The sequence below is a fragment of the Mastomys coucha genome, unplaced genomic scaffold, assembly GCF_008632895.1.
Source record: "Mastomys coucha isolate ucsf_1 unplaced genomic scaffold, UCSF_Mcou_1 pScaffold15, whole genome shotgun sequence".
NCBI lineage: Eukaryota > Metazoa > Chordata > Mammalia > Rodentia > Muridae > Mastomys > Mastomys coucha.
In genome coordinates, this window is record NW_022196897.1 from 160,176,281 (window position 1) to 160,201,318 (window position 25,038).

Genomic DNA, 25,038 nt, shown 5'->3' on the forward strand with positions numbered 1-25,038 from the left:
TGCTGTGGTCTGTTGTGAACAGGCTGAGGCCTGTCTTTACTAGTGCTGTGGTCTGTTGTGAACAGGCTTTGTTAATGCTTTTTGAGGTTTTGGCCACCTGTGAAGTGGGCATAAAAATGCAGCCCACAGGATTTTGAGGAGAGTGTGCCCACGTCCGACACGTCACCCAAGTAATTAGGGCTGGGTGCTGCAGGTTGATAAAGGGGCTTTTATTTCTCAGCAGCTTGTTCTTTAATAACTGTTTTAAGTGTTTGGGCAGCACATTTTGAAGGGCACTGTGGACGTGCCCCACTGAGTGAAAGCTGAGTTGGATGCAGGTGACTGCTGATTCTCCCACACCAGGCCCTGCTGCTCGGAGAGCCTGTGTTAACTCTTAAGCCGACACCATGCAGGCAACCAAGAGCAGTGCCCAGTTGTTTCTGCCTCGATGTCCTGTGTGTGGACATTTGCTCCTGAGCTGTCATAGGCTTTCTTGTGCTAGCTGCCTACAAGAGGATGGCTGCTGGCTCTCCCTGAGCCCTGCAGAAAAGGACACTGCTTACTGTGTAGTGCTGTGCAGTCAGTACAGTGAGCTAGAGTCATCAGTAGCCTAAAGGGGTTCACCCATCCAGCACTCTCTGAGTACTCTGGAGTGGCCTATGGTTTTTAAAAACCCACGGCACCTTGAGTTTTATGACTTTAGGGTCCAGGTCGGTGGGTCTGAAGGGCTTTGATTATTTCCTCGTTAAATTCAGATTCAAATTTGGGGGTAAGAATGGCCCATACTCAGGTGATGTCACTTCTGGCTTGTCCCACTCTTGTGTGGTTTGATGAGTTGGCTCAGGCAGTGTGGAAGCCTGTCTGCCCTGTAGTTTGTAGGCAGATCTCTGAGACCACTTGAGTGTCCTGCTCACTAGCGTTGAGCACCCAGAGCTGGCCATTCCATGATCCTCTCTGATTCATAAGGGGGCACACAATCACGGACCTTGCACAGAAAAGCAGATACATGTGTTGGTGTATTCCTGTGTAATTCTCTGCTCTTTTGGGTCCTGTGAATGGGGATGTGCTGTCTCATCGACTGCTTATGCCACATCTAGGGTGGCAGTGCTCTGGTGCCAGACAAACTGAAGGCCCTAGTTGCCATCCATGGTCGGGAGGGTGAGGATGGGTGTCTCCCTTTTCCAAATTGTCACCTTGCTGCTCTACTGGCCTGTCATTCTCAACCCTTCCTGGATTCCCATCTTCCACATCTGAATGGAGACATCAGTGATGGGCACATACCAGAAAATCATTGATGGTTGTGGTAGCTTGGGCAGGGCCACCCTGATGCAGCCACTCTAGTGGGATGGCGGATGTGCCCCACTGGCGGTTGCCAAGGTGGGCTAGATACTCATCCTTCAGCTCTCTAGGTAGTGTTTCTCTGTCATGTAAATTTCATTTTCTTAAGGAGACTGGAATTGCCTTTAGGGGGTGGGCAGCCCTATTTGGCTGTGCTCCCCGGTCTGTACTGCCCATGCAGCAGCAGTGAGTGAGCTCGGACAGGCTCTAAGGAGCCTGGCAGCAAGACCGCAGGGTTTGCAAAGTGTGATAAATATTCAGAAGAGCTGGTGCATTTAATCTTGTCATGTTAAAAATATTGAAATCTCAGCAGACTTAAGTTCTTTATTTGATATACATCAGGGCTTTCTCATTAAGAGTATTTTTCTGAAATTGTCAGTTATAGAAGAGAATTATTCTTCCAGCAGCTTGATAATACCCTGATTATTAAATTTAAATTGTTTTAGTGGAAGGAGGCAAAACCGGAAGACCTTATGGATTCAAAGCTTAGATGTGTGTTTGAATTGCCAGCAGAAAGCGCTAAACCAGTAAGTATGTCTCTACTTAACAGTAATCGAATGTTGCAAGCTGATACTTATTTGCATGCCGTCTCCTGTGAAACCAAGATTTAAGTTGGCAAATTATTTTCCTCCCTTGTAATGTATGAAAGAAAAAATAAGCTGAAGTCAACAGCTAGGCTTTATAAAGTCAACCTTGGGGAACCAGCTACCGGAAACAGTTTCCCCTTGAGAAGTACAGCCTGTTTGCTCCCAAGGTCATGAATCCTGGGATGGCAAAGTAGGGAGGCCAAAATGGAAGACTTTGCCTTTATCATCAGACAGGTGGTCAACTCTCAGACCATCCTTGTCAGTGTCCCCCAAGCATTCATCCCTCTTTCACCATCACCACACATCACTTCAGTGCAGGCCTGCCTTGAGACGAGAGACTCTCCTGCCCCAGTGCTTTTGGCATTTTGTGCTGGATTGGCATTTTTTTTTTAACTGGGGAGCAGCATCCTTTGTACTGTGGAGTGTCAGGCATGAACCAGACCCTGCTCTCTAGACACTAGGGGTACCTCCAGTTTTTCATAGTCATTGCTGTGTGCCCACTGCCCCTCTGGGAGCCCTCCTTGTCCCTTGTTCCCCTGGGTGCTCCTTTCCCCGTGGTAACTTCATCTAGGCCCTCATGAGGACCAGTGATGGCTGGCAGATGCTGGGAGGAGGCAATGCTCTGCAGTGTCTCTTCACATGATCGTAATGAGCACCAAGAATGCAGCTGATTGGGGTCAGAGCTAGGCCGTGTTTGCTTCTCCTCTGTAATCAGCCACTGGCGTCTTAGTTCTTTGAGTGGAGAGAGAGTAGCATCCTGTTTCAGGAAAGTTAACTTACAAGCAGGGAGATGTGGATCCTGACCCCAGCCCCATGATAAGTGGGCTCAGCCTGGGCTCTGCCTTCCAGGCCTCCCTGCTGTGAGGAACAGGGTAGAGCTAGATGCCTGATTTTCAAACTGCTGCCTGAAACCTCAGGGACCATCCTGAGTGCCTCCTAGCCCCGTTTCCACTGACTAGCTCATCCTCCAAGAGGGTACCCTGGCCCCTTTTATGCAGGGAAACAGAGGGGTGTGTGACACCCCCAACACACCCCCAGCAGAGCTGAGCTGACTCACAGCATGGCTGCCCTCAGCCTCACTCCCTTGTAGGTGGCCTATGTGTAGCACTCTTTGGGCCTTCTATCCCCCGAGGCCCCCACTGCCTGGGGTGCTCAGCTCTCCTGCAAAGATAATTTGTAGCTGATAATTCCTGAGCTTGCACAATTGCAGTATGCTAATTTTTGCATGGCAGGAATTTGATAGTGCAATATCATGGCCCTTTTTCTCCTCCTTGAAGTTGTAGCCTCAGCCCAACTTCATTATTTGCCCTTATTCATAATTTCTAGGGCCCGGTAGCTTTAGATTATCAAGATATTAGATAAAGTGATCCATTTAAACAATAAATGTGACTTTGTACAGTGTAGATGAAATGCTGCCTTGTGCCTTGTGTGTTGAGGACGACTTTGCATAAAATCCTTTCTGACATAGTTGGTAACACTTGGGCTGTCATTTCTGTCTGAACAGCATGATGTAGAAATAAATAAAATTATACCTACAAGTGCATCCAAGACAGAAGCACCGGCGGCCGCTAAGTCCCTGACATCGCCCCTCGATGACACAGAAGTAAAGAAGGTGATGGAAGAGTGCAGGCGGCTGCAGGGCGAGGTGCAGAGACTTCGGGAGGAAAGCAGGCAGCTCAAGGTAACACCCTCTCTCTCTCTCTCTCTCTCTCTCTCTCTCTCTCTCTCTCTCTCTCTCTCTCTCTTCCTCTCTCTCTCTTGCAGGGCCCAGTGGTCAGAGCTGGGAAGTGGGGGAGGGGGAGGGAGCCTAGAGGGTTTGTTTTGTTTCTTTGCATTTGCTTACTTTTTTCTCCTAAGGGGACACATTTGCAGACCTTTCTTCCAGCTCTCAAAAGGGTCTTCAACCGGCCTGCCTGACTGGTGTCTACCCACCCCTGTCGCTCTAAGTTGAGTTGGTTCTTTGAATGGGTCTTGTCAGAGCCCACTGTGTGTCATCCAGGTCATGTTGATTAGATGCCAAATCCTGCCCTATTGTTTGAAGTCTAAGTGGGTCTGGGCAGTAGAGGCTCCTCAGGCTGCTCTCAGGTTGTAAGAAGAAAGTACCTTGCTGGCCCAGTGAGGGGCTGGTGGAGATATGCAGGAGACAAGGCTGTAGCCCAAGGCACAGGCACGGTAGCTGGGCTACGTCATCAGGTAGCGACATCAGGCTACATCATCAGGTAGCGACATCAGGCTGCATCATCAGGTAGCGACATCAGACTGACGGGGGGGGGGGGCAGAGGCTCCCTTGGCCTAGCAGCCCTTGTTGCTGTCTACACAGTTTGCACGAAGTCTTGGCTCTCAGGCCTATTTGCTGAGCATCTCTCTGACTGACTTGTGACAGAAGAACTGTGCATCAGTCTGTGGATTTACCTGATATAGATATACCTGATGTGGATATGCCTGATGTTTATATACCTGATGTGGATATGCCTGATGTTTATATAACTGATGTGGATATGCCTGATGTTTATATACCTAATGTGGATATGCCTGATGTTTATATAACTGATGTGGATATGCCTGATGTTTATATACCTGATGTGGATATGCCTGATGTTTATATACCTGATGTGGATATGCCTGATGTTTGTATACCTGATGTGGATATACCTGAACACTTGAGTACAGAAACTTCAGTTGTAGCTTAAATTCTGAGGCCTATATGTTCTTAATCTTGATAACACCAGCCAAGCATGTAATAGGTTTCCCCTCTTTGCCTGCTGTGGCAGCAGATGCACACAGCATATTCCTTTAAGCTGACTCCCCTACTTTAGCTCTGAGGTAGATGCAGGAGGATGGCAGCTTGGAATTGGCCTCAGTGTCTTTGCAGAAGCTTCTCTTTGAGTTTCTTTCTCTTCAGAAACAGAGTTCTGCACCATTTAAAGTGATCTATAGGTGGGATAGCTTCTATGTAAACCCAATCGAATAAATGCTGCATTTAGCTGTGCCCATTTTTTTAAAGTTAACCGAATGTTGCAGCTCATTCATCACTGTGCTGTGATGCTGGCCCTGCCCACGAGCAGAATATCTCTAAAATAATATCAGAGCTATCTTGATGTTCATGTGGGTGGGGGTGGGGGTGGGGTGGGGTGCTTTATCGTGCCAGACGTTTGCCTTTTTAGTGAGATCTGCTGTATGCCAGGCGTTGTGGGCTCAGCTATAAGCAGGCTGCCCTGGGGAGCTCCCTGTTAGTGGGGCTGAGGGAGAGACAAGACAGTGATGGTTACAACCCATGTCCTTAGTAGGCCCGCGGAGAGCTGCAGATCATGGGGAGACTCCACTTGGTATTTGGCAGATAAGAAAGAAGTAGAGGAAAGGGATGGAGAGTGTCAGCAGTGGGTGTCAGGATGGAGCAGCCTGGCGCTGGGCCTGTGCAGAGCTGGGGCCTGGGAAGGGCCATTAAAGGAACCCGCAGGGCCTTCGGGAGGGGGCAACAGAAGCAAAGGAAGACAGCCACTTCATTTCTCACGTACCCTGGGGACTGTGGTGGGTGTGGTCTGGTGTCTGTGTGAAGGCCTGAAGCCATGTGCTAGTCGGAAGGCAAATGAAGGTTTTCCTCTTTACCTGTCGTGACAGTGGATGTTCATAGTATGTGTTTAAAAGTTGGAGGAATACTTGATTTGGCAGTCCCCCTAGACCTGTTCCAAACCACCAGAACTGCAAGGTATGTAGGTCCCTATTAGATAGCTGGTTTGTATTGTAGGACTACATGGGATTTCACTCAGAGATGAGTTGATTTAACAAACTTGTGGGTTCAAGACAGGGCAGAGGTCAGGCCTGCAGGTAGACAGAGGTGAGGCTAAGACATGGCTGAAAAGCCTGGCTGCCCTCTGCAGACCTTTTCCTGTGGCCCATGGAGAGTTGAGGGGTGTTTTCAGGTTGGTGTTAGAGAGAGACAAAGCCAGCAGCTCTGTTAGGAACACAGAGGCCAGGAGGGTCCTGACAGCGCCATTTGGCTGGATTGTGTCTGCCTAGCCCTGAGCTGCTTCTGAAATGTGTACTTGTTCCCCCAGGAAGAAGACGGGCTTCGGGTGAGGAAGGCGCTGCCAAGCAACAGCCCCATGGCGGCTCTGGCTGCCACCGGGAAGGAGGAAGGCCTGAGTGCCAGGCTGCTGGCTCTGGTGGTTTTGTTCTTTATCGTCGGTGTCATTATAGGGAAGATTGCCTTGTAGAGGCCGCATGCGAAGGATGGCAGATTGGATTGATGGATCTACCACACCATGGGATTTAAATTTATCATAACCATGCGTAAAAAGAAATTAATGTATGACGGCATCTCACAGGTCTTGCCTTTAAATACCCCTCCCATGCACACACAAATGCACACACAAATATAGCATAATATAATGATCTTTTAGAAAGTTAAAAATGTATAGGGAATGGATGGGGAAAGAATGGTCTGTTGCCGTAGGCCGGGCCGTGATTAACCACAGTGGCATCTTGTAGCTGTCACATTCAGTTCGGGTAGGCCGTGGCACGTGTTGCTAGATCACTCTCTTAAAGCAAGAGGCTCTTCCTCACATGTTGGGGCTGGCCCGTGGGAATGGGCGTCCTGTGAGGTGGGGTGAGCTGTCTTTCCTTCCCTAGGTGGCTTCCCCAGGCCTGCTGTTCTGTCCAGGCACCGTCCCCTCAGGCCTACAGAGCTGCAGGAGCCAAAGTGCATTGCACAGCGGCCACATCTTGTGTACCTGTAGGTCGTGTGGGAGAGACATGAGTGGACCGACGGGTCCAACACAGGGAAATCGAAGTCTGTGCTCTGTTCTCTTGAAGGGACCAAGCTAAATTACTGTTGGTTCGAGCAGTGAACTGAGTTGTTATCGGAGATGGCTGATGCTTATTTAACCTATTTCATCTCGTGTGTTTCTGCTGTCACCAGAGCACAGGCAGTGAGTGCTGCAGACCACCAGTGAGGAGCGGCTGCTGCTGTGGGCTCTGTGGCTCTGAGGGATGGGGAGGCTCTGAGTCAGGAAGTGCTTTGTTGTAGGTCAGTAACAGCTGTCCTGAGGAGGGATGCTCTTTGTAATGACAGTCAGCTCTGGATTACCCAGTCTTCTAGATTGCCCTACCATTCATCCTTCTAGAACATAGGCCAGCTCTGACCTGCCCTTCTCAGGATGAATGAGTCAGGCTGCAGAGGGTGAAGGGCGTAGAGAGGGTGGGGTAGGGGTAGGGGAGCCCCTCAGCATCTGCTGGTGATGAAGAGTCTCGACTGTGAATTAATTTCATGCCATAAAAGACCGATCCAGTTCTGCTCAACTATGTAGCATATTAAAGGAAGAGATTAAAATAAAGCCCCAAATTCAGAGTCCTTTTGTCATTTTGTCACATTTGCTGTGTGGGGTTCTTATTATCAGTCATCGTTAGCGTGCTATGGACGGTTGATTTTAAAATGAGCTCTATCAGTGGGAAACCCATGTGTAATGATTTGACTCTGCACACATCTGTATACACATGCACACACATATATTACTATTACTTTTATTATTATATTTTGGTTGGCTTCAGCTTAACAGCAGGAGTCATCTCAGGCCGGCTGTCCTTCCCCTTCTGTGACCTTGGCCCTTCAGTGACAGGCCTGGGCCTGAGAGGACAAGCCCATCTAAAGGAAGACTGGCCTAGACACCTGGGACCACACTGCTGCTGGGCCTGAGTAGGCAGCTGGGACCTGGAGACGGCTGAGACGGCGCTGGGCGGGAAGCAGCCCGAGGTACCCTCAGGAAATGCTAAGCAGTTTCCAGGTCCTTTCCAAGGACCTGAGGAAGGGAAGGTATGGCTGAGCTGAGGGTGAGGTCGGAGCTGCCACCTCGCTTCCTTGGTGGACTGAGGTTCAGCAGTCTAAGGTGCTGCCAGTAATTCTTTTGCAGCTTTTGAGGACGGAGTAACTCAGCGCCTCTGACAGGACCTGGAGTGTCATATAGCTCTATGACACAGGAGTCAGGGTCTGCAAGTGTTCCTAAGGGGTGGCTCTGTGTGCCAGAAAGACTCGAGATGCATAGCCAGCTGCTGAGGTCAGAGCATGTCTGGAAGCCGCCGCGGCTTGGGCTGTGGAAGGTGATTGTGTGTGCGCTGTCACAATGCTCTTAGCAGGCCAGAGGGTGCAGACACTTCTGCAGTAGCAGCAACAACAAAAACTCCACATACAAGGGTATTCTTCCTTTGTGTGGCCCTCGGAAGCCTGTCCTCAGAGAGATGACTGGCAGTGTGGTAGTTGGGGGCTTCTTGACCAAGGGGATGATGGGAGCTCTGGGAAGGTTAGCAAGGCACAGTGGGTCATCCGGTCACTAACGAATGCTGGAAGAGAGGTGTCAGTAGGAAGAGCACTTTCACGTGTGCTCTAAGAGAGCTCTGCACATTTGGGGCCTAGAGGAGGTGAGTGTCACTCTCTGTACCACAACTCTGCTGTCTCAAAGACAACAGAGTCAGGTGTCCTAGAAGGTGTGAAACTGAGAGCTAGTAAGGTGGCAGCTAAGAGGCAGCCAGGACAAGTCCTCCATGGTTACGGGGCTGCTGCCCCTCCTTATTAAGTGTCCTGGCTTTAAGCACCAGCCACCGTGCTTACAGATGGATACAGTAGCAGAGTCCCACCAGCTGCTATTGATTGAATTTCCAAGTTGATAATTTAAGCTTGGAAAGAGACAGAGCACCTCTTAGAGACAACGAGCACTATTATCCGGCCGTGTGAGGCCCTGGCTTTAATTTTCTTCTCCTCCTACTTTGCATGTTTTCCCTCTCTGGTCTTTTAAACTGCTGGCACCAGCAGTAATAAATACTGATAAAATCAAAATTGATTTTTACCAGTGGACAGTTTATGCCTAGAGAGACGGCTTATACCTACATAACACAGAAGGGGGGATGAAGAGCCTCCAGTGAGCCGTGAAAAGCTAACTGCTTTCAAACAAATCCTAGGAACAGCATTGCTGTGTGAAGATAGCAGCGCCCAGCCTGCAGGCTGTGTTGAGTCAGACAGAACTGAATGCAGCCAGAGCTAAATAGCCCCTCAGATTAATTTGAAAACAAGCCCTGTGTGTGCATTTGTATGTTTGTGTGTAGCATATGTGCTGTGTGTAAGCAGCTTGACAGTTCCCAAATGGTGCCTGTATCTTTTTTTTGCACACAGATCTTAGTGTTTTCAAACTCAGAGTCCATGCCAAAATGCAGTATCATTTGTCATTTTCAGGCTTCTGAAAAATAACTGGCCCAAGTGCAAATTTCTAGTTACAGTTTGCCAAACCCTTATTTTAAGGGAGAGACTGGGCCATGGGACAGTTGGTCCTGTGATCTAGGTCATTCTGTATACCTGAGTGACATTCTCCTTCCCAGGCCTCCTCCAGTATAGACAGAGGCCTATGTTCCTATTGCTGCTGTGGCAGCTGTCTCCTGTGGACTCTGTCTACTGTGACAGAGGGGACGAGTAAAACTTTGTTAGTAACAGGAAGGCAGGCACCAGGCTCATCCTAATTACACTTGGCCTTGTCGGCTGTTACTGAGAATGAATGCTTCTTAAAGCCAAGCAGAAATGCAGTTGTGTTTAAAGGTCCCCTGCAGAGCATAGATGGATGGCTACAGCATAAGGAGGCCTGGCTATCAGTCTCGGGGATCATGGCCTGATGGCTCCCTCGGGGTTCCCTGGCCTGATTGATCAGACATGGAAAAGGCCTTTCCTCTAGGAACCTTTGTCAACACTACTCTGGCTGCAGAGCACCTCACAAAACCTCACGTTAGGCTCTGCCCTATACAGTGGAATAAAAAAGCCCCAGTGCATTAAGGTGGGCAACCGTTTAGTTCTGAACTAAGTCAGCCCCAACCTGTGTGTACATGCTAACACACTGCTTGTTGGAGACCTTCAAGTCAGTGAAGGGAACAAGGCAGAGGGAGGTGTTTGCTCCAGCTCACCAGCCATGCTGTCTGCCACCCTGATCCAGCTGGTGTATCCAGGCTGAGCAGGAAGAGCCAGGGCTCTAGTGTGGCCTGCACACATTCCACATGATGAATGCGTATGGTCATTTCCATTTTGCTCACTGCCCATGTGCCTGGGGAATTGTGGAAGCTTTAGAAAGAAAATTACCACTATGTCTCAGTGAGGTGAGGCTGCTGTGTCTGGAGGCTCCTCATAACTTGTAAATTAAATGTGAATGAGAGAAGTTCATTAAAAGTGGCATTCTAGAAGTGGCCTATTGAGGTTTGAAAGCAGCTGAGCTCATGGTGTCTGGGCTCCCTCTAAACCTGTGGAGAAATGCATGAACAAGTAACAGGCGACAGTCACAGGAGCATAGGGCGCAGGCAGCTTGGGTGCTGTGAGTGGATCACTGCCTGGCTCCCTGCCCTCCAACGGTTACTTCATGCTCAACACATGAGGCTCAGCCACTAAGAATATTCACTATTCGGAGTGCACAAGGGAGCCAGGCCCCTAAGGGAAGGGACTAGTGCTATTTCCACAGCAGTGTGCATGTTGTTTTCATTTATTCCCAGTACATAAGAACAATTTCAAAGGCATAACACACACACAAACATCTGTGTATTAGGGTTCAGAGAGATCCCAGGAAGGTAGAGAGGTGGTTTTGGTGGATATAATAATTACCTTAATTTTCTTTTCCTTAATGGAATTAATGTATTAGAAGATGTTTGCTTCTGCTCTACAGAAAAGGAAAGAAAGCTAACAGTAAAAAACACAGCTATTCACCTCACTACAAATGTTCGCAGTTATGCTACGTGGAATGTTTCCACAGTGTGGATTCCACTGATGAAAAGATGTCTCTAGGAAGGGGAGCGGCTGCTGGTCGCTGAGTGCTGCAACCTATAAACGCTGCTGCTCTTTATTTGGAACCAGGAAACATTGATCCTGTAACAATGCCCTATTACAGTTGCTGTATTGCAGCGAGGGCTGTTGCGGGTTTAATCATCTCACTAATGGATGTGGGTGCAGGATAGGTACCCTGCCTTGCTGTTCTGCCTGCATCCTGATGAGCCTCAGTAGCTGTCGGGGCCATTGCATGCTGGAGCTGCAGCTGCAGTTCCATCTCCCGATGCTCAAAAGCCATAGCTGGCCGAAATAAAACAGAGTACCTGATCCTTTTTGCCTCCCTCCAGAAGACACCAACTATGGGAGACAAATCCGATCCTTTAACACAACCTCATTAAGGCTCCATGCTAACAGGAGTGCAGCGCTTACGTGGCTTACAGACATGATAAATTATCATGCACGCTCCACACATCGACTCACCGGCTCTCCCTGTAACACAGAAAGGCCTCCATCTTTTTTTACGGATGGGCTACCTGCATTCCCATCTCTTTGCTTTTTAGAAGTAAACTAAGTTCAGATGCTAGCCCTCTAGTGCAGCATTTATTTAAAAGAAAAAAAAAATGCCCTTTCCCATTGAGTCTGTTACATGGCCTCAAAGGCCAGAATTTATTGTCTGTGATAGTGAAACCATGTGTACAAAACTGCCTTCTGTTCATGATCCATGTAGCAGACGTTCCTAAAATGCTTTCTCTATTTTCCGTATGATGAGGTGCTCAGAAAATAATCAGCAGGAGTCATTTAGCGATTGGGTGTTTGACTGGTAAGCCGTCTAAGTCGAATGCAAAATGCATCAGGCCTCATTTTGTGTGTGTGTGTGTGTGTGTGTGTGTGGCTGGCGTTTCTTTTGTTTATTCTGGTTTGGTTTTTAAATAAAATATATGAACTACTGGCATTTGGAACTTCCTATAATAAACACAAGATAATGTTTCCATCACTGCCCCCTCCTCATTGAGGAGAGACACAGTCTCAGTAATTCCCCATCGGTTTTACATCCATTCTCATCTCTAAATCTCTGCAGCCTGTGACTGTGTATGCCAATTCTGACCTCAGTGTATGTCAACATTTTAAGGACTGAGCGTTTTAAGGGATGTTTTAGAATACTGGTCTTTCCTGATCTCTCCTTTATGCTTTTTAAGCTGTATTTCCTGTTCTGACATGGGACTTGTTCACACAAGCAGAGCAGGAAAGGATTCTTTCTCGTGGTGCACTCTGGTTGTCTGATGTGTGATAAATTTGTGCTTTTACGGCTGACTTTACATTTCCCAGAGGGAAGGAAACGGATTTCTAGTGTCCAGACCAAAAGAGCCATTCACCCAGAGTTCTCACATGTTGTATACTGGTCTGATGAAACCTGCCCTGCCGCGGCATAAACTTTCGTATGAGCTGTCTCCATATAATGTTAATAAATTGTGTGCTCTGAATACATGTAAATGATGCTTCTGCGTATAATTATTTTGAATGGATGACTTGAGAATGTTGGTGTGCTGCAGAGAGTGTACCAGGAGTCATTGCTCTGTGTTCTCCCTGCTTCTTCAGGGGAGGAGATTGGATTAAATAAAAGTCACAGGTCTCTGCACCAGAACCCAGACTTTAAGATGACTTTGATCAGCTTCCTCTTTTGCCTCTGAGGAACTTCCCAGGAGTGGTACCCCTCTGCACGTGGTCCTCTGCATTCTCCCAGCTTCCTGTTGGGGAGGCAAGGCTGTTGTCACCGCCAGTGTAGATGAGCTGGCCTCTGCCTTTTGAGCCCTGACAGACTTGAAAGCCAAAGTGTATGTGAAAACATTCACCAAGGCAGTTTTAACCTCTTTTGCAAAAGTAACCCGTGCCAAAGGTAAGAAGTCACAAGACTGGAGGATACAGAACCAAGGCGGTTCTCCACTGACTCCCTTTCTCTGGAGATGGTCTGATTGTGTTCCACCCGCTCTGCCATGCAGCTGGCCTCTTGGAAATGTATCTTGAAGACCTATTGTGTTAGCACACACAGAGTTGCTGCTGTTACTTGATACTTTCCTTCTGTCTAGTGCACCCAGAACCCAGCCAGCTGTAGTGTCCTGAAGCCATTTCTGCTCTTGCTGTGCAGAAGATCCCTGATGTCATGGGACTGGCCCATAGTAAGCGAATGGACAAGGGAAGTCTGTGTTTTGAAGTTAGGTATCTAGTTCCACCACCTCCAGGACAGCACTGCTGTCTCAGTCCTTCTGAGCTACTCCCTTGTCTCCTCGCTGACCGATCATCTCCTTACACTAGCCTTTGCCCATCTGAAAAGTGCACATAAGTTTTACTGTTCAAACCCAACAATGGCTGGTTCTCACCAAGCAGGCACATTCATGCTGTCAGATGCACATTCATACAGCCATGTACAGGCTTCACTACGCGTGCGGTGTCTTGGTTTTCTTCTGCCTGTATTTGCCTGGGGTGAGCTACTGTGCATGAGTAGACTGACTTGAAGGGCCATGAAGACCCACAGTGAAGGCAAAGAAGGGATGCAGGTATGCTTGTTCCTGTAGAGAGGGTTGTCCCCTATTATGGGAAGACTGCACCCAAGGGCATAGGAGTGTGTGTGTGTGTGTGTGTGTGTGTGTGTGTGTGTGTGTGTCGGGGATGATCCTCAGGGTCAACAGTGACTGCTCTGACCCATACCCTGTACCCAGAACTCGGTAACTGCATTGGCCCAAACTTGTTTGTGTTCCCTGAGTCTTTGTAGATCTTTTCCCCCCATGGTGTTCAGTAAGATTGCAAACCAAAAGCAAAATCATATCCCTGTTCCTGGTGGAGGGATGAAGAATGGGGGTGGGGTGGGGAGGTCCTGGGGGTCAGGATAGGAGCTGGAGCAGTGGAGCTATCCTGTAGAAGTAACCACTGGCTCTCTGGGTCTCTTGTTGATGCATTAGGGGATGAAGCTGTCATCTGTGAACTTGCTGGGTCCTATAATGGGAGTGGGGTGCCCATCAGACACTGAAAACACCCCAGAATTGCACTTACAATCCGAGCTTTCTTTTTTTCAAGTAGAACTTCTGTTTCTGTTTTCTTAGCAATGTTTGACCACTAAAATCACTTCAAAGAAGAAAAGAAAGAGTAAAAGTTTGAAGAAACACAAAATACGTGCTACAGACCTTTTGAAAAATGGACCTTTCTGCTACTTCAAAAAAACGTTAAGAAAATGTGTAGGAAGGCAGGAGGCTTTTCAAAGCCAAGTCCCACTGTGCCAACCCCCTCCCTGCAGCCATGTGCTGTTCTGAAGTGTAGCTTCTGACCAGGGGAAATAGTTTCCATTAGTAATGATAAAACCAGCCACCAATATTGAGTCAGCCAGCATGTGAGGAAAGGCTGATGGCTCAAGGCTGGGTCCTGGTTGTTGACCCATTTTTCCTTCCTTCTGTGTTTCCCATAGACTCAGGGTGGAGGCTGTCCCTTGTCAGATTGTCCAGTGTTATATTCTCCTGTTATCAACATTCTCTGTCTGCAAGCCATGAGTCCATTGTCTTGCTTGCTCAAAGTATTCAAAAATCCCTCTCATCAGGATCTGCCCTTTATGTTGTTAGAATTAATTTGGACTATATACACATGTGTGGATAGACAGGTATGTGATTAACTTTGCTTGTTTATACCAAGGCCTTTTGTGTACATAATAAAAAAAGAAAAAAAGCTTAAGTTAGCCGATGACCATGAAATGAAAATCAGCAGGCGGCATCACCCTGGGCTTCCATGCCCCTTGAGCCAAGCAGAACTTGTTCCAGACTAGCTCTTTCAGTTCCAAATATCATGCATATTTCAGCTCAGAAATTATTATTGTTTGATTTTTTTCCCTTATGAAAGATAAGGCATTGGATAGTCTCTCAACAGCTTTCCTTCCCCTTCCTTTCAAAGAATTATGCCATAGAGTTTGGCTATGCTAGTGTCCTGTTCTATGACTGAACATACACAGTGCCGGGAATCAACCTTTTATTTATAACCCATAGTTTTCACTGGAGTCGCTGAATCTTAGTGTCTTTCTGGTTTAGGTTTCCCTGTCCAATGAGTGTGACATCAAACCCTGACAGGTAAGTCTCTGCACTCACACACACCCACATCAATTTTCCCAGATGTATTTAGCGGTCCTACTCTATCCCCTGTCTGTGCTGACACCCCATGCACTCCACTTATTGTCATTAGTCAATCTCCTTGGCTCTCTCTCAGGTTGCATCTCTTCTAGGTCTCCATTTCCCTTTTCTGATTTATTTAGTTATTTCCTTACTGTATTTTTTGAAATAAATAAGTGAAATTGCTTTATTCTAATTGACTAAATGAAAACAGTGCACAGCGGGTCTAAGGAACTCCCTCAAACATTTCCCAACCTCCATGCTTCTCAGTGAACTTCTGAACAATTACAACAGCCATTCTGAAGCCAGGAGCTTCACTTTTATACTTCTGACATCAATTGCATTTTTATTCATTTATCCAACACACACACACAAGAATGTATTAATTGAATCGAAATTAGAAAAAAATAACTTAGCCGGGCCGTGGTGGTGCACGCCTTTAATCTCAGCACTTGGGAGGCAGAGGCAGGCGGATTTCTGAGTTCAAGGCCAGCCTGGTCTACAGAGTGAGTTCCAGGACAGCCAGGCCTACACAGAGAAACCCTGTCTCAAAAAACCAAAAAAAAAAAAAGAAAGAAAAAAATAACTTTAGATCATCTGTCAGAACTCATATATCTGTTGCCTGCACTCCGTCCTTCCTTATTTCTTGTTATTAGCCCCTTGGTCTCCTTTCTAAATTTTAATGTATGCCCATACTTACATCCATTTACATATAACTATATATGCACGATTTAGGTTAGGATTTGCATATGAGGGAGAACATGCATTTCTTTTCTTTCACCTTGCTTATTAATATGCTTTTCAGGTCCATCCATTTTTCCTGTAGATTTCACAATTTCCGTTTTGTTTACAGCTGAATAATATTCCACTGTATATGTACACCATGTTTTTATTATCTATTCATTTGTTGATGGACATCTAAGTTGGTTCCACTTTTAAATTTGCTTTATTTACTTTTTTTTTTTTGGTATAGGAAATAGAGCAGCAATAAGCATGGATGTACAGATATCCCCATGGTAAGACATAGAGTTTTTTGGGTAAGTACCAAGGAGTGGAATAGCTAGGTCTTTCTTCTTTTACTTCTTTTGTAAAAGCACATCCCTTATCAGATCCAAGCTAATATGCCTTTGTGAAAGGCATATGTGGGACATAATTTTTCTGAGAAAAATACAGGAAACTGTCCCATTCTGTCCTTACACTTGACTGGATAGTTACTGGGTACAAAAGTCAAGGTTGCCCATGCCAGTGGGAATTTTGAAAACATCATTCCACTTCTAATGGTCCCCTTTAAAAAAATCTAATGTCACCCACATTTCTGCTGTTTATTCCTGGGGAATTTTTCGACTCTACTTTTGACTCTTCTGCTTTTTTTTTTTTTTCTCTTTTTTGGTGACAAGTCTTACAATATAACCATGGCTGGTCTGGAACCCACTATATAGATCAGGTTGGTCTCCAATTCACAGAGATCCACCTGTCTCTGCCTCCTGCATATTGTAATTTTCAAGATTTCTTTCTTTCCCAGTTTGTATTTGTGAGTGACAAATGCTTCTTAAACACACACAGTCACACATCCATGGCATTAGCTATATGTACACACACACAGTCACACACATACATGGCATTAGCTATATGCATTGGAGTTTAGTGTGTGTTTGGTGTTTGGGAATTATTTCTAGAGATAGGGTCTTCTGTGAACCAAGCTAATATCCAACTTACTACAAGGCTGAGGCTGGCCTTGAACTCCTGTCCCTCCTATTTCATCACCATATTTAGCAGATGTAGATTTTTTTTCCTCTAGGGACATAATTGTTCTTCGTTACATGTTTGTTTTTTCCTGCCAAAGGAGCTGGGGAAGGCAGGTTTTTTTGGTTTTGTTTTCTTCTCTGTTTTCTGTGGTGCTAAGGGTCAAACACAGGCCTTTGTGCGGTCTAGCACACGACTTTGTGCATATTTAAAGAGTTAAAATCTTCCATCTGCTACCTGGCTGCATGCTCTTCTTCCCTTCCTCTGTGGGCAGCCGGACACTGTGCACCATCTAACACTAGGGTTTGATTCATAGCCTGTATCATTTGCAGCATGATGTTCTGCTCCTGGTTGTCACTGGATCCAAGGGGTTGAATGTTTGGTTTTTCTCTGGCTCTAGTGGCCGCAGCTCCTTAATTTACACACTTAGAAACACTGCACAGATACCCTGTGCGCAGCCCTTCTGCTCTTCCATTGTCCTGAGCTGGCCAGGCAGCCAGTTCTCTAGGCCCAAACCTGTGACACATGAGCTTGCTTCTGAGCCTCACCCTGAACCCTAGGAATTCAACTCTCCAAGACCTACTGTCAGGGATGAGGTACCACCTATCCCGCGCTCAGTCTCACGCCCATCTTGCTGGCCACGTTCTTTTCTCCCTTCCTGCTTAGCCTAGAACTTCTGAAAGAAGTGGAGGGAGACGAACGAACATGGCGTGACTCCCCTCACCTCAGAGCCGGACTCCCTCCTTGCATTTCTTTTAACAAACCAGGCCTCCTTTGCTTGTTAGTTTTTCCCCTTCATCTAAGAAATTAAAAAGATACTGCAGGACTAAGGTATTGACTACTAAACGGCCCTAGGAAGGGCAACACACTGGGAGGAGGCTCTCAAAAGGACTGCACACCGTCGTTTCTAAATGGGGGCTGCATGGCCTGGAGCCCTCTGCCAGTCACCTGCTGTGGGGCAGGGCTTCGGGGCCAGGGCAGGAGGCTTGACCGACCTATGGTTCCTTCATGGGGCTTGGGATGTCTGGGACAGTGCCAGGTCCCGTGGCCTCCTGATCTGAGGCAGGAGTTACCCTTGATGCTCTAAAAACAACTACCCCAAGAAAGCCAAGTGGCCTCCAGGTCTCATGTCTGGGTTTGGCTCTGTCCATGCTTTCTGAAAAAACAGTGCCGAGAGTGCTTGAAGCCAGCTTGCAGGAGGCCTTGTAGGTACTTAATGGCCACATCCTGAGCCTCCAGACAGGCTGCGGCATTTACCCATTCAGCCAGTGTTCGGTAAGCTCCCGCCTGCAGGGCCAGGTGACACTGCACACGGGAGGCCCAGCAGGGGCCCTGACAGGAGGTCTGCTGTTCTGAAGCTCGGTGTGAATAAACAGGATGTTGTTGATAAATGTGTGATGCAGACATAGGGGGCGACAACCCAGCTGAGCAGGGGCTGGAGGAGCCGGAAGGAGTGGGCTGAACGCTGTGGGGGGGGAAACAGGGATGGCCACAGAAAGGCTGGCATGGAGGAGAGGGTTGCCTGGACTGTAGGAGAGTCCTCCAGTGTGGACGGATGATTTCTGTCCTTTGTGGAAGTGGGTCTTCCATCTTTTCAGGTGACTACCTCTGAGTAGACGGGAGGTGGACGACTGCCACCCAAAGCCCACCTCTGTAAGTGGGAACCACCCCCTACCCCCAGCCCTCATCAGTGACTAATGGCCCTGCACCGGCCCCTGCCAGGGCCCTAATGTAATTCCACCTGCGTCAGAGGCTCCAGCCAGCGCCTGAGTCACCCAGGCTCCCAGGAGAGGACACACCGAGAGGCCGCACGTCAGCAGCACATGCTGCTTCTCCGCTCGGTGGTACCGCTGGGAGATTAAACACATTCGCTTAGAGAAAAGCAAAGAAACAACGTCTTCTGCTAAGCAGAGTCTGGTAGCTAATGGGCCTTCGAGAGCTGTGTACAATCTAAACTTTTTATTAAAAAGAAAAAAAGCTCTTTTGCTCTCCTGGGACTTGCACTGTGAAATTATCAACCGCACGGGCTTTGCCGCCCTTTCAACGTGACTGCACATACAGTGGAGAACATTAATTTTGTTTTGTTTTGCTCACAGCCAAGACTAGGCTCTTCCCTTCTGCCAAGGAGAATGCTCCCGGGTCTCTCTCTGCCAGGGTGACAGGGCCTGGGGTTTCTGAGGCCCTGGCTTCTGCCCACCACTTCTTCACTAAAAGGCTTTTTTTCCCTCAGCTATTTCCATAGTAGGCATAGCTAACGCAGCCCAGCCCAGACACACCCTCTGATTGAGTGTACCCAACCAGGTGGCACAGGACCTGCTGAGCTATTCCAAATGACCTTCCCTGTTACAGTAAGAAGCCCCCCCACATGCCCCCTAGAAACCCCTGGCCTCTGACCTCGGGATCCAGCTGATCCCAGCCTGAGCTTATCCGGAAACCTCCCCTCTCTGTGCCGCGTGGGCTCCATGTGGAAGCTACAGAGAGACTGCTTTAGCCTTTCCCACCCAGGGAGGCCACAAGCGGCTTTCACCAGTCTCTGCATCCTCAAGAGTCATCCCTGTTCCGAGATCCTTTCCACCAGGCACTTCCAACCCCACAGAGAAGGTGCTGAGATAGGGCTACATTCTCTAGAACATAGCCATAAATACATTGGAAGCTTTTCTAACACTGATCAACATGTGTCGATGGTGGATGGAAGGGAGAAAAGGGGGTGATGTTTGGGGGTGGGGGGAGGCACTAATGCTGGTCTTCATGAGGAGATGATGTTCGTGAAAGCCTGAGGGAGGACATGTGGCAGAGGTCCCCAGCCAGCCCCACTCTGTGATTAAGAAACAGAGATGCAGATGCATCTGGGCATGTGTGGGGAGCTGTGGCTGAGGGCTGCAGACAGCCAGAGCTGTGGTGCTCTGAGTACAGGAGGCACAATGGAGGGATGAGGGAGCGGGCCCTGGGAGGATGCAGCAGGCTGGGCTTCACCTCTGCTTTCTTCTAATCTCCCACTTGTCTTTGGAACTGTAGCCTCGTTGGTTGACTTTAATAACCAGTGAGAACATTTTTCAGGCTGTTTAACTTTATTAAAAGATTTAAATTTGATGATGAACGTTGGCATGGTTGCTTCAAGCCTCAGAGGCTCGCTCAGCCATGGCTGTGTCCTCGACACCTACAGTCATCCCCACAGGGCTAGCCTCCCTCCCCACTGCCATGGAGTCCAGGACTGTAAATAATCTAATTATTTTTTGTACTTTGGTAAATATGCCAGGAACACTCATAGCTGTCTGAGACCCACAGAGAATATTAACTTGGTGCTCCCCCTCCCCCCAAGAAGAATGGCTAATAAGTTAGAGCAGTCTCATTGGCCTGATTGAACCACACACTGTCTCAGAGAGGCCAAGGGCTTTCCTCTGCATGCATCATTAGCCTCATATAGGGTTGTTCAAGATCTGTGATAAGAGACACGGGTGGGAGGAGGCAGAAGGAGCTGGGAACAAGTGGCTCACAGTCCTGAAAACCCTTGAGTCCACTAGGACACCAGTTAATCTCACAGTGTGCAGATGAAGCTTAGGCCTATGAGCAGGGTCCCCACCGCGATGACAGCCCCTGAGCAGATGAGAACCAGTCATATTAGCGGCACAGTGTGAGGACATTGGGGGGTCAGGCTTTCTGGGTCCTGCCTCCAGATGTGGCTCTGCAGCCTCCTGGCCCTGACCTCCCCCTGGGGCAGTCCTCAAGACGCTTGCTGTGTTCCTCCCGTCTGTTGACAGCAGCAGATTCTGGAAGAAGATGCAGGGCTAATTACAGAGCACATTGTGCTGCGGCCATCATTAGTATTAATTAGTTTCCAGGAAGAGCTGTGCTTTCCTCCGTGGACTGTGCCCCTGCTTGGCTAGCCCTAAGCTTTTGGGCGCTAGGCGTGGGCGAGGGAGACTTAGAGGCCGCAGCCTACGGGGAGAGGCCAAGGTCTCAGCTCAGATCAAGCCCTCTTTCTGCGCTCTGTGGCCCCGAAGGATGGGATTTATCCGTGTGCTGTGTTGCCAGCTTGAGGTCTGACTTATAGAAGCAAAGGCAGATGCCTAAAGATGCCAACAGGCAGAGCTCAAGAAAGCCGGCTGGCCCCAGAGAGACAAGGCCTTCGCCAGAGAGCTGAGAGGCACTGAAAGCCCCACGCGGCATCTTTAATTCATGCCCTGGCTTGAGTTTGTATTGCTAAATTCAAATTAATGATCTCCACACCGCAACCCAGAGCCTGGCCAAGCGGAAGGAAGCACCTTGGGCACCATCATAGGATGTTCTCTCTGTCTAATACCCAAGGCGAGGAAGGGCCCGTGGACTGACACCAGCCTCAGTGACAGGATTAAAACTAGCAGTAGGGTTTTAGAAACAACATTTTGCAGCCGTATCCAGGTCTGCGGTGTGTCCCCCTGGATACAGGCTAGACTAGAAGTGGAAGGGCCGTGTGTCCATCCAAGGCAGAGCAATGGAGAAGATCTGTCCTTCCCCTATAATGCTGTGACAACACAGAGCCAGGCAGGTGTCTGTAGGAGGGCCATACAGTGTTCAAGGGGCCACCAGGAAGTCAAAGACTGATGTCATAGCCATTCAAAGAGGGCCAGTCCTTGAGTCAGGAGTAGCATGGGGAGAGAGATGACAGGAAGATACGGTGTCCACTCAATGGGGAGCTTCTGCATTGGAGGCCTTTGCTGTAAGGGCCTGGGGACTTCTTGGGGCTGCCTCTTGCAGAGCAGCAGTGGGGCCTGGAAGGATGTTTCTCAGGAGTGTTAGGACTGGACCCATCTGTTGGCCTCTGTCCCATGAAGAGCAGCCTCTGCCCATGAGGGTCTTGTTCCATTTTGAACAGCTCATACTCTACATGTAAGAGCCTGATGCCCAAGGGCAGGCACTCGTTGGTGGCTGTGACATCCCTCTCAGTACCTACTGACCAGATCCCTGGGCACCACAGCTGCTTGGCTTGGGAAGGTTGAGTATGTCTGTAGTGACCTGGTCCATGGGGGTCACATGGGCCTGTGTAATCTCAAACATCAGCTCGGTGCCACTGTGGACCCTGGGGGATGGGCTGCCTCGGGAGTAGTGGCCAGCTGCAAACACCATGAAGGGAGGCTGGCGGCAGGCAGGCTCAGAGAAATGGCGGTAGTACCCTTCCCAGGAGTGTTGGTGGTCATCAAAGCTGCAACACTGTGTGAGGAACAGCAGGCCTTGCCTCACAGCTCACGATGACCCAGTGGCCACTGAGGCTCAGTGGCAGGGCTGGCCGGGAAGGCAGCACAGGCAGGTGGTGCTTGTCGGAGTGGGCAACGAGACTGCAATCCAGGCAGGGCCGAGTGTGGTGCTGCCAAAATTGAAACAGAGTGGTCAGGAAGCAGGGAAAGTCAGGCATCAACTGGAATGGTCTCCCAGTGTAGGGCCCCAAGGCTAGTCAGGTGCAAGGGAGACCCACTTACTGCTTGTCAGCTGTCTTTGCCCTCAGGTTGGCCTCTTGGGCGTCCTTAGACTTAGAAGGCAAAGTCACCCTCTTCCCTGGGGACCTCAGCCCAACAGAGCAATGCCTGAAGTTTGTAAAGCAGCCTCTAGCCCTGCCCAGTCACCAAAATTCTCTAGGCTGAGGTCCTGAGTTCCGCCAACCCCCAGGCTCCCCGTAAACACATGCTTGCTGAATGAATGAGAAACCCGCTGAAGTCTATGTGGGTTAGTCCCCAGATTTAGAGGAAGCCCTACCCAGGTTGCCTGCCTGGCCTAATGCTGGGGGATTTTGCTGAACCCCTCCTGCAACCATTTGACAGAAGACGGTGAAACTCAGGGGCCAGGCGGCCTACCACAGTCGTCCACAGTTGCACAGTTGCACATAGCCCTGCAGGGCCTGCCCCAGAGCTGCACAGCAGTTTGAATGTCCTCTGTACAGGGAGAAATGCCAGCACAGTTATTTTTGTTTTGTATGTATGGTGTATGTGTGGGTATGGGGTGAGGGCATATGTTCCTGCATATGCAGGCACATGTGGAGGCTTCATGTTGACAAGGGGTGGCTTCCTCATATCGAATGTCACCATCTTTTGAGGCAGAGTCTCCCAGTTGAACCCACACTTGTCAATAGGACTTACCTTCTTGGCCTGCCAATCCTTGCCTCTGCTGGACTTTGCTTTGTGGCTCGGCCGGGCCTTACCCCTCTGGTTCTTCTTCTACCTCTCTGACGTGCTGCGATTAAGAGTGTGAACCACCAATGCCCTGCCTCCAGCCTTTTATTACAACTGACCAAAGAAGTTGCACTGGAGACTCCACTCTTGCAGGATTTCTTCTGTCTTTTCATTACTTGACGTCACCCCAGGCTCGGCTTGGCTGAGGTGAGTAGACACCATAGACAGGAAACATTAAATCTAACTGGATGGAAGCGGCTCGTCTACATTCTAGAGTGAAAAAGTTTAGTAGAGGCTGAAAGAGAACCAGACAGAGACTCCCATCTTCCCCTACTCCCTCGCTTCTTCTTCTTCTTTCCTTAAAGGGAGATGCTGTCCAGAAGTCGATGCATAGCCTTCTCTGAGCACGTGATAGCCTGGGATAACCACTGTTGAGCGCTGACCTGGGAGCTGCCAGGCAACCCTGTTCCTGCTGCTCCTGAGGGAACAGAACTGAGGCCCGAGCAGGAAAGGCAGGGGGGAGGCCATCTTTTCTTTCTTGTTTGGATGGTCACCCTGGCAAAGCTCTTACTATTAATATTTATTCCTGTGAGGAGGCTGACGTTCTGTTTCTATAGCACATGACCCTATATCAAGTTTTATTTCTGGATATTATTCTTATTCCTATTATCTCTCATTATTATTTTGAGAGAGCCTTGCTCTATAGTTGAGGCTGAGTTCAAGCTCCAGGCAATCCTTTCTGCCTCTGCTTCCATGGGGCTCAGATGACAGGTGAACACCATCAGGCCTAGCTGCTGTGGGGGGTGGGAGGGCAGGGGGCGCGGTTCTGACCCGGAGGACTGGAAGGCACTTTGAAACCCTGGTAAATGGCGGCAGACTTGTTTGTGATGGAGGAGGCAATGGCAGTTAGCCAGAGTGTTGGTGATTGGGAGGCTGGCTGGTGCTAAGAGTTCCCTCTAATTTAGGCCTTTTAACCTACATTCTGAACTGTGCTCACACTAATGTGTATCGACAGGACCAAATGCACAGCATTGAAATAATACCGAGTAGCTCTTTCCTGCCATACTCACAGGGACACATGCGTGACTTATATGTGTATGATCCCTGTGCAGAGGGACACTGCAGGAGCTGACTGGTCATTTGGGATAAGTGATTTGGGGCAGAGCAGGTGGGTGAGGGGACAGAAAAGGCATTTCCTGTTCTGGGGGCAGTTAAAGAGGATGACACAATGCTCCTGTCCCCATTGAATGTCTCTAGGGTGTCCTCAACAGAAGCCAGAGGCCTATGTGTTAACAGACAAAGCCCCCAGGCTCACACTTGCCAACTTCATACTGATGTGAGCCCATTCCACCAAGCCATTTCTCCTATGGCACGTACCAATTTCTAATTAAGCCCTAGAGGTGGTGCCTGCCCGGATGACTGTGGTGGAGCACGGACTGATTGATTAGTATTCTATATCTGGGCGATAAATTTGGGGATCAAATTGGTTTTAAATTAACTTCTACAAATGTTCAGTGTTTACCATCTGGTTTGGGTCGCAGGCAAGGCTCGGCCCCCGAGAGCAGAGGCGCTCTTTGACTGCAGCATTCCCTTCCCTCAAACGACCCTCCTCCCCCTTCCCAGACCTTTAATTTAACGTCTGTGCATCTGGCGCTGGTCTGCAATGACATCTTTCTATGTGTCTTGTTTCTCAATCACTTTTCCAGCCTATGGAGGCCACCGGGACTGGCCAGGTGGCAGGAAGGGAAGGGGTCGTGGCCCCTAGACTCCTCCCAGGAGAGGGGACCCGGTCAGCCTTCATGGTGTCTCCTCGAACAAGGAGGTGTGGGGGGGGGAGGGGACTGGGGGGTCGAGTGGTAATCAACTCGCCTCCTCTGGATGAAGGCCTGAGCCGCATAGGTGGTTTTCTGGAAAGGGATTCATTTTGAAATCATCTTGAAAGAACCTTGAGTTTCTTTCTGCTCAGCCGTGTTGCTTCTCTGCTGGATTCTGGGTTTTGGGAACACTTGAAAACTATAAGGAAGGCAGGTGGGCTTGGGTTTCTTACAAGCAGTTGCTATGGGAGGCAGAAGTTGCCCAGCTAGCTTTGCAACTGAGTGTACAGTGTACAGTATACAGTAGGCACTCAGTGTATGCTTCCTGATGGCTGGATGGCCCAAGATTCAAACAGCTCTTGAGAACCACATTTAAAAAAAAAAAAAAAAAAAGTCAGGCAGCGGTGGCACACATCTTCAACTGTAGCAGAGACAGAGGCAGGCCTGGGCAGTGGTGGCACACATCTTTAACTGTAGCAGAGACAGAGGCAGACGGATTTCTGAGTTCCTGAC

General features: G+C 48.8%; 2 protein-coding genes across 2 annotated transcripts in view; one reads left to right on the top strand and one right to left on the bottom strand.

The window, feature by feature from the left end:
* Vapb (VAMP associated protein B and C) overlaps positions 1-12,177 on the top strand; it is a 44,897-nt gene extending 32,720 nt beyond the window's left edge. The window contains exons 4-6 of the mRNA XM_031372913.1: positions 1,764-1,844; positions 3,409-3,585; positions 5,960-12,177. Of these exons, the coding sequence (XP_031228773.1) occupies positions 1,764-1,844; positions 3,409-3,585; positions 5,960-6,118 (417 nt within the window). The 3' untranslated portion in view covers positions 6,119-12,177. The remainder of the gene's footprint in view (positions 1-1,763; positions 1,845-3,408; positions 3,586-5,959) is intronic.
* An 8,977-nt stretch (positions 12,178-21,154) lies between these two features.
* Apcdd1l (APC down-regulated 1 like) overlaps positions 21,155-25,038 on the bottom strand; it is a 10,458-nt gene continuing 6,574 nt past the window's right edge. The window contains 5 exon segments of the mRNA XM_031373287.1: positions 21,155-21,333; positions 21,336-21,515; positions 21,518-21,774; positions 21,776-21,912; positions 24,234-24,336. Of these exon segments, the coding sequence (XP_031229147.1) occupies positions 21,155-21,333; positions 21,336-21,515; positions 21,518-21,774; positions 21,776-21,912; positions 24,234-24,336 (856 nt within the window).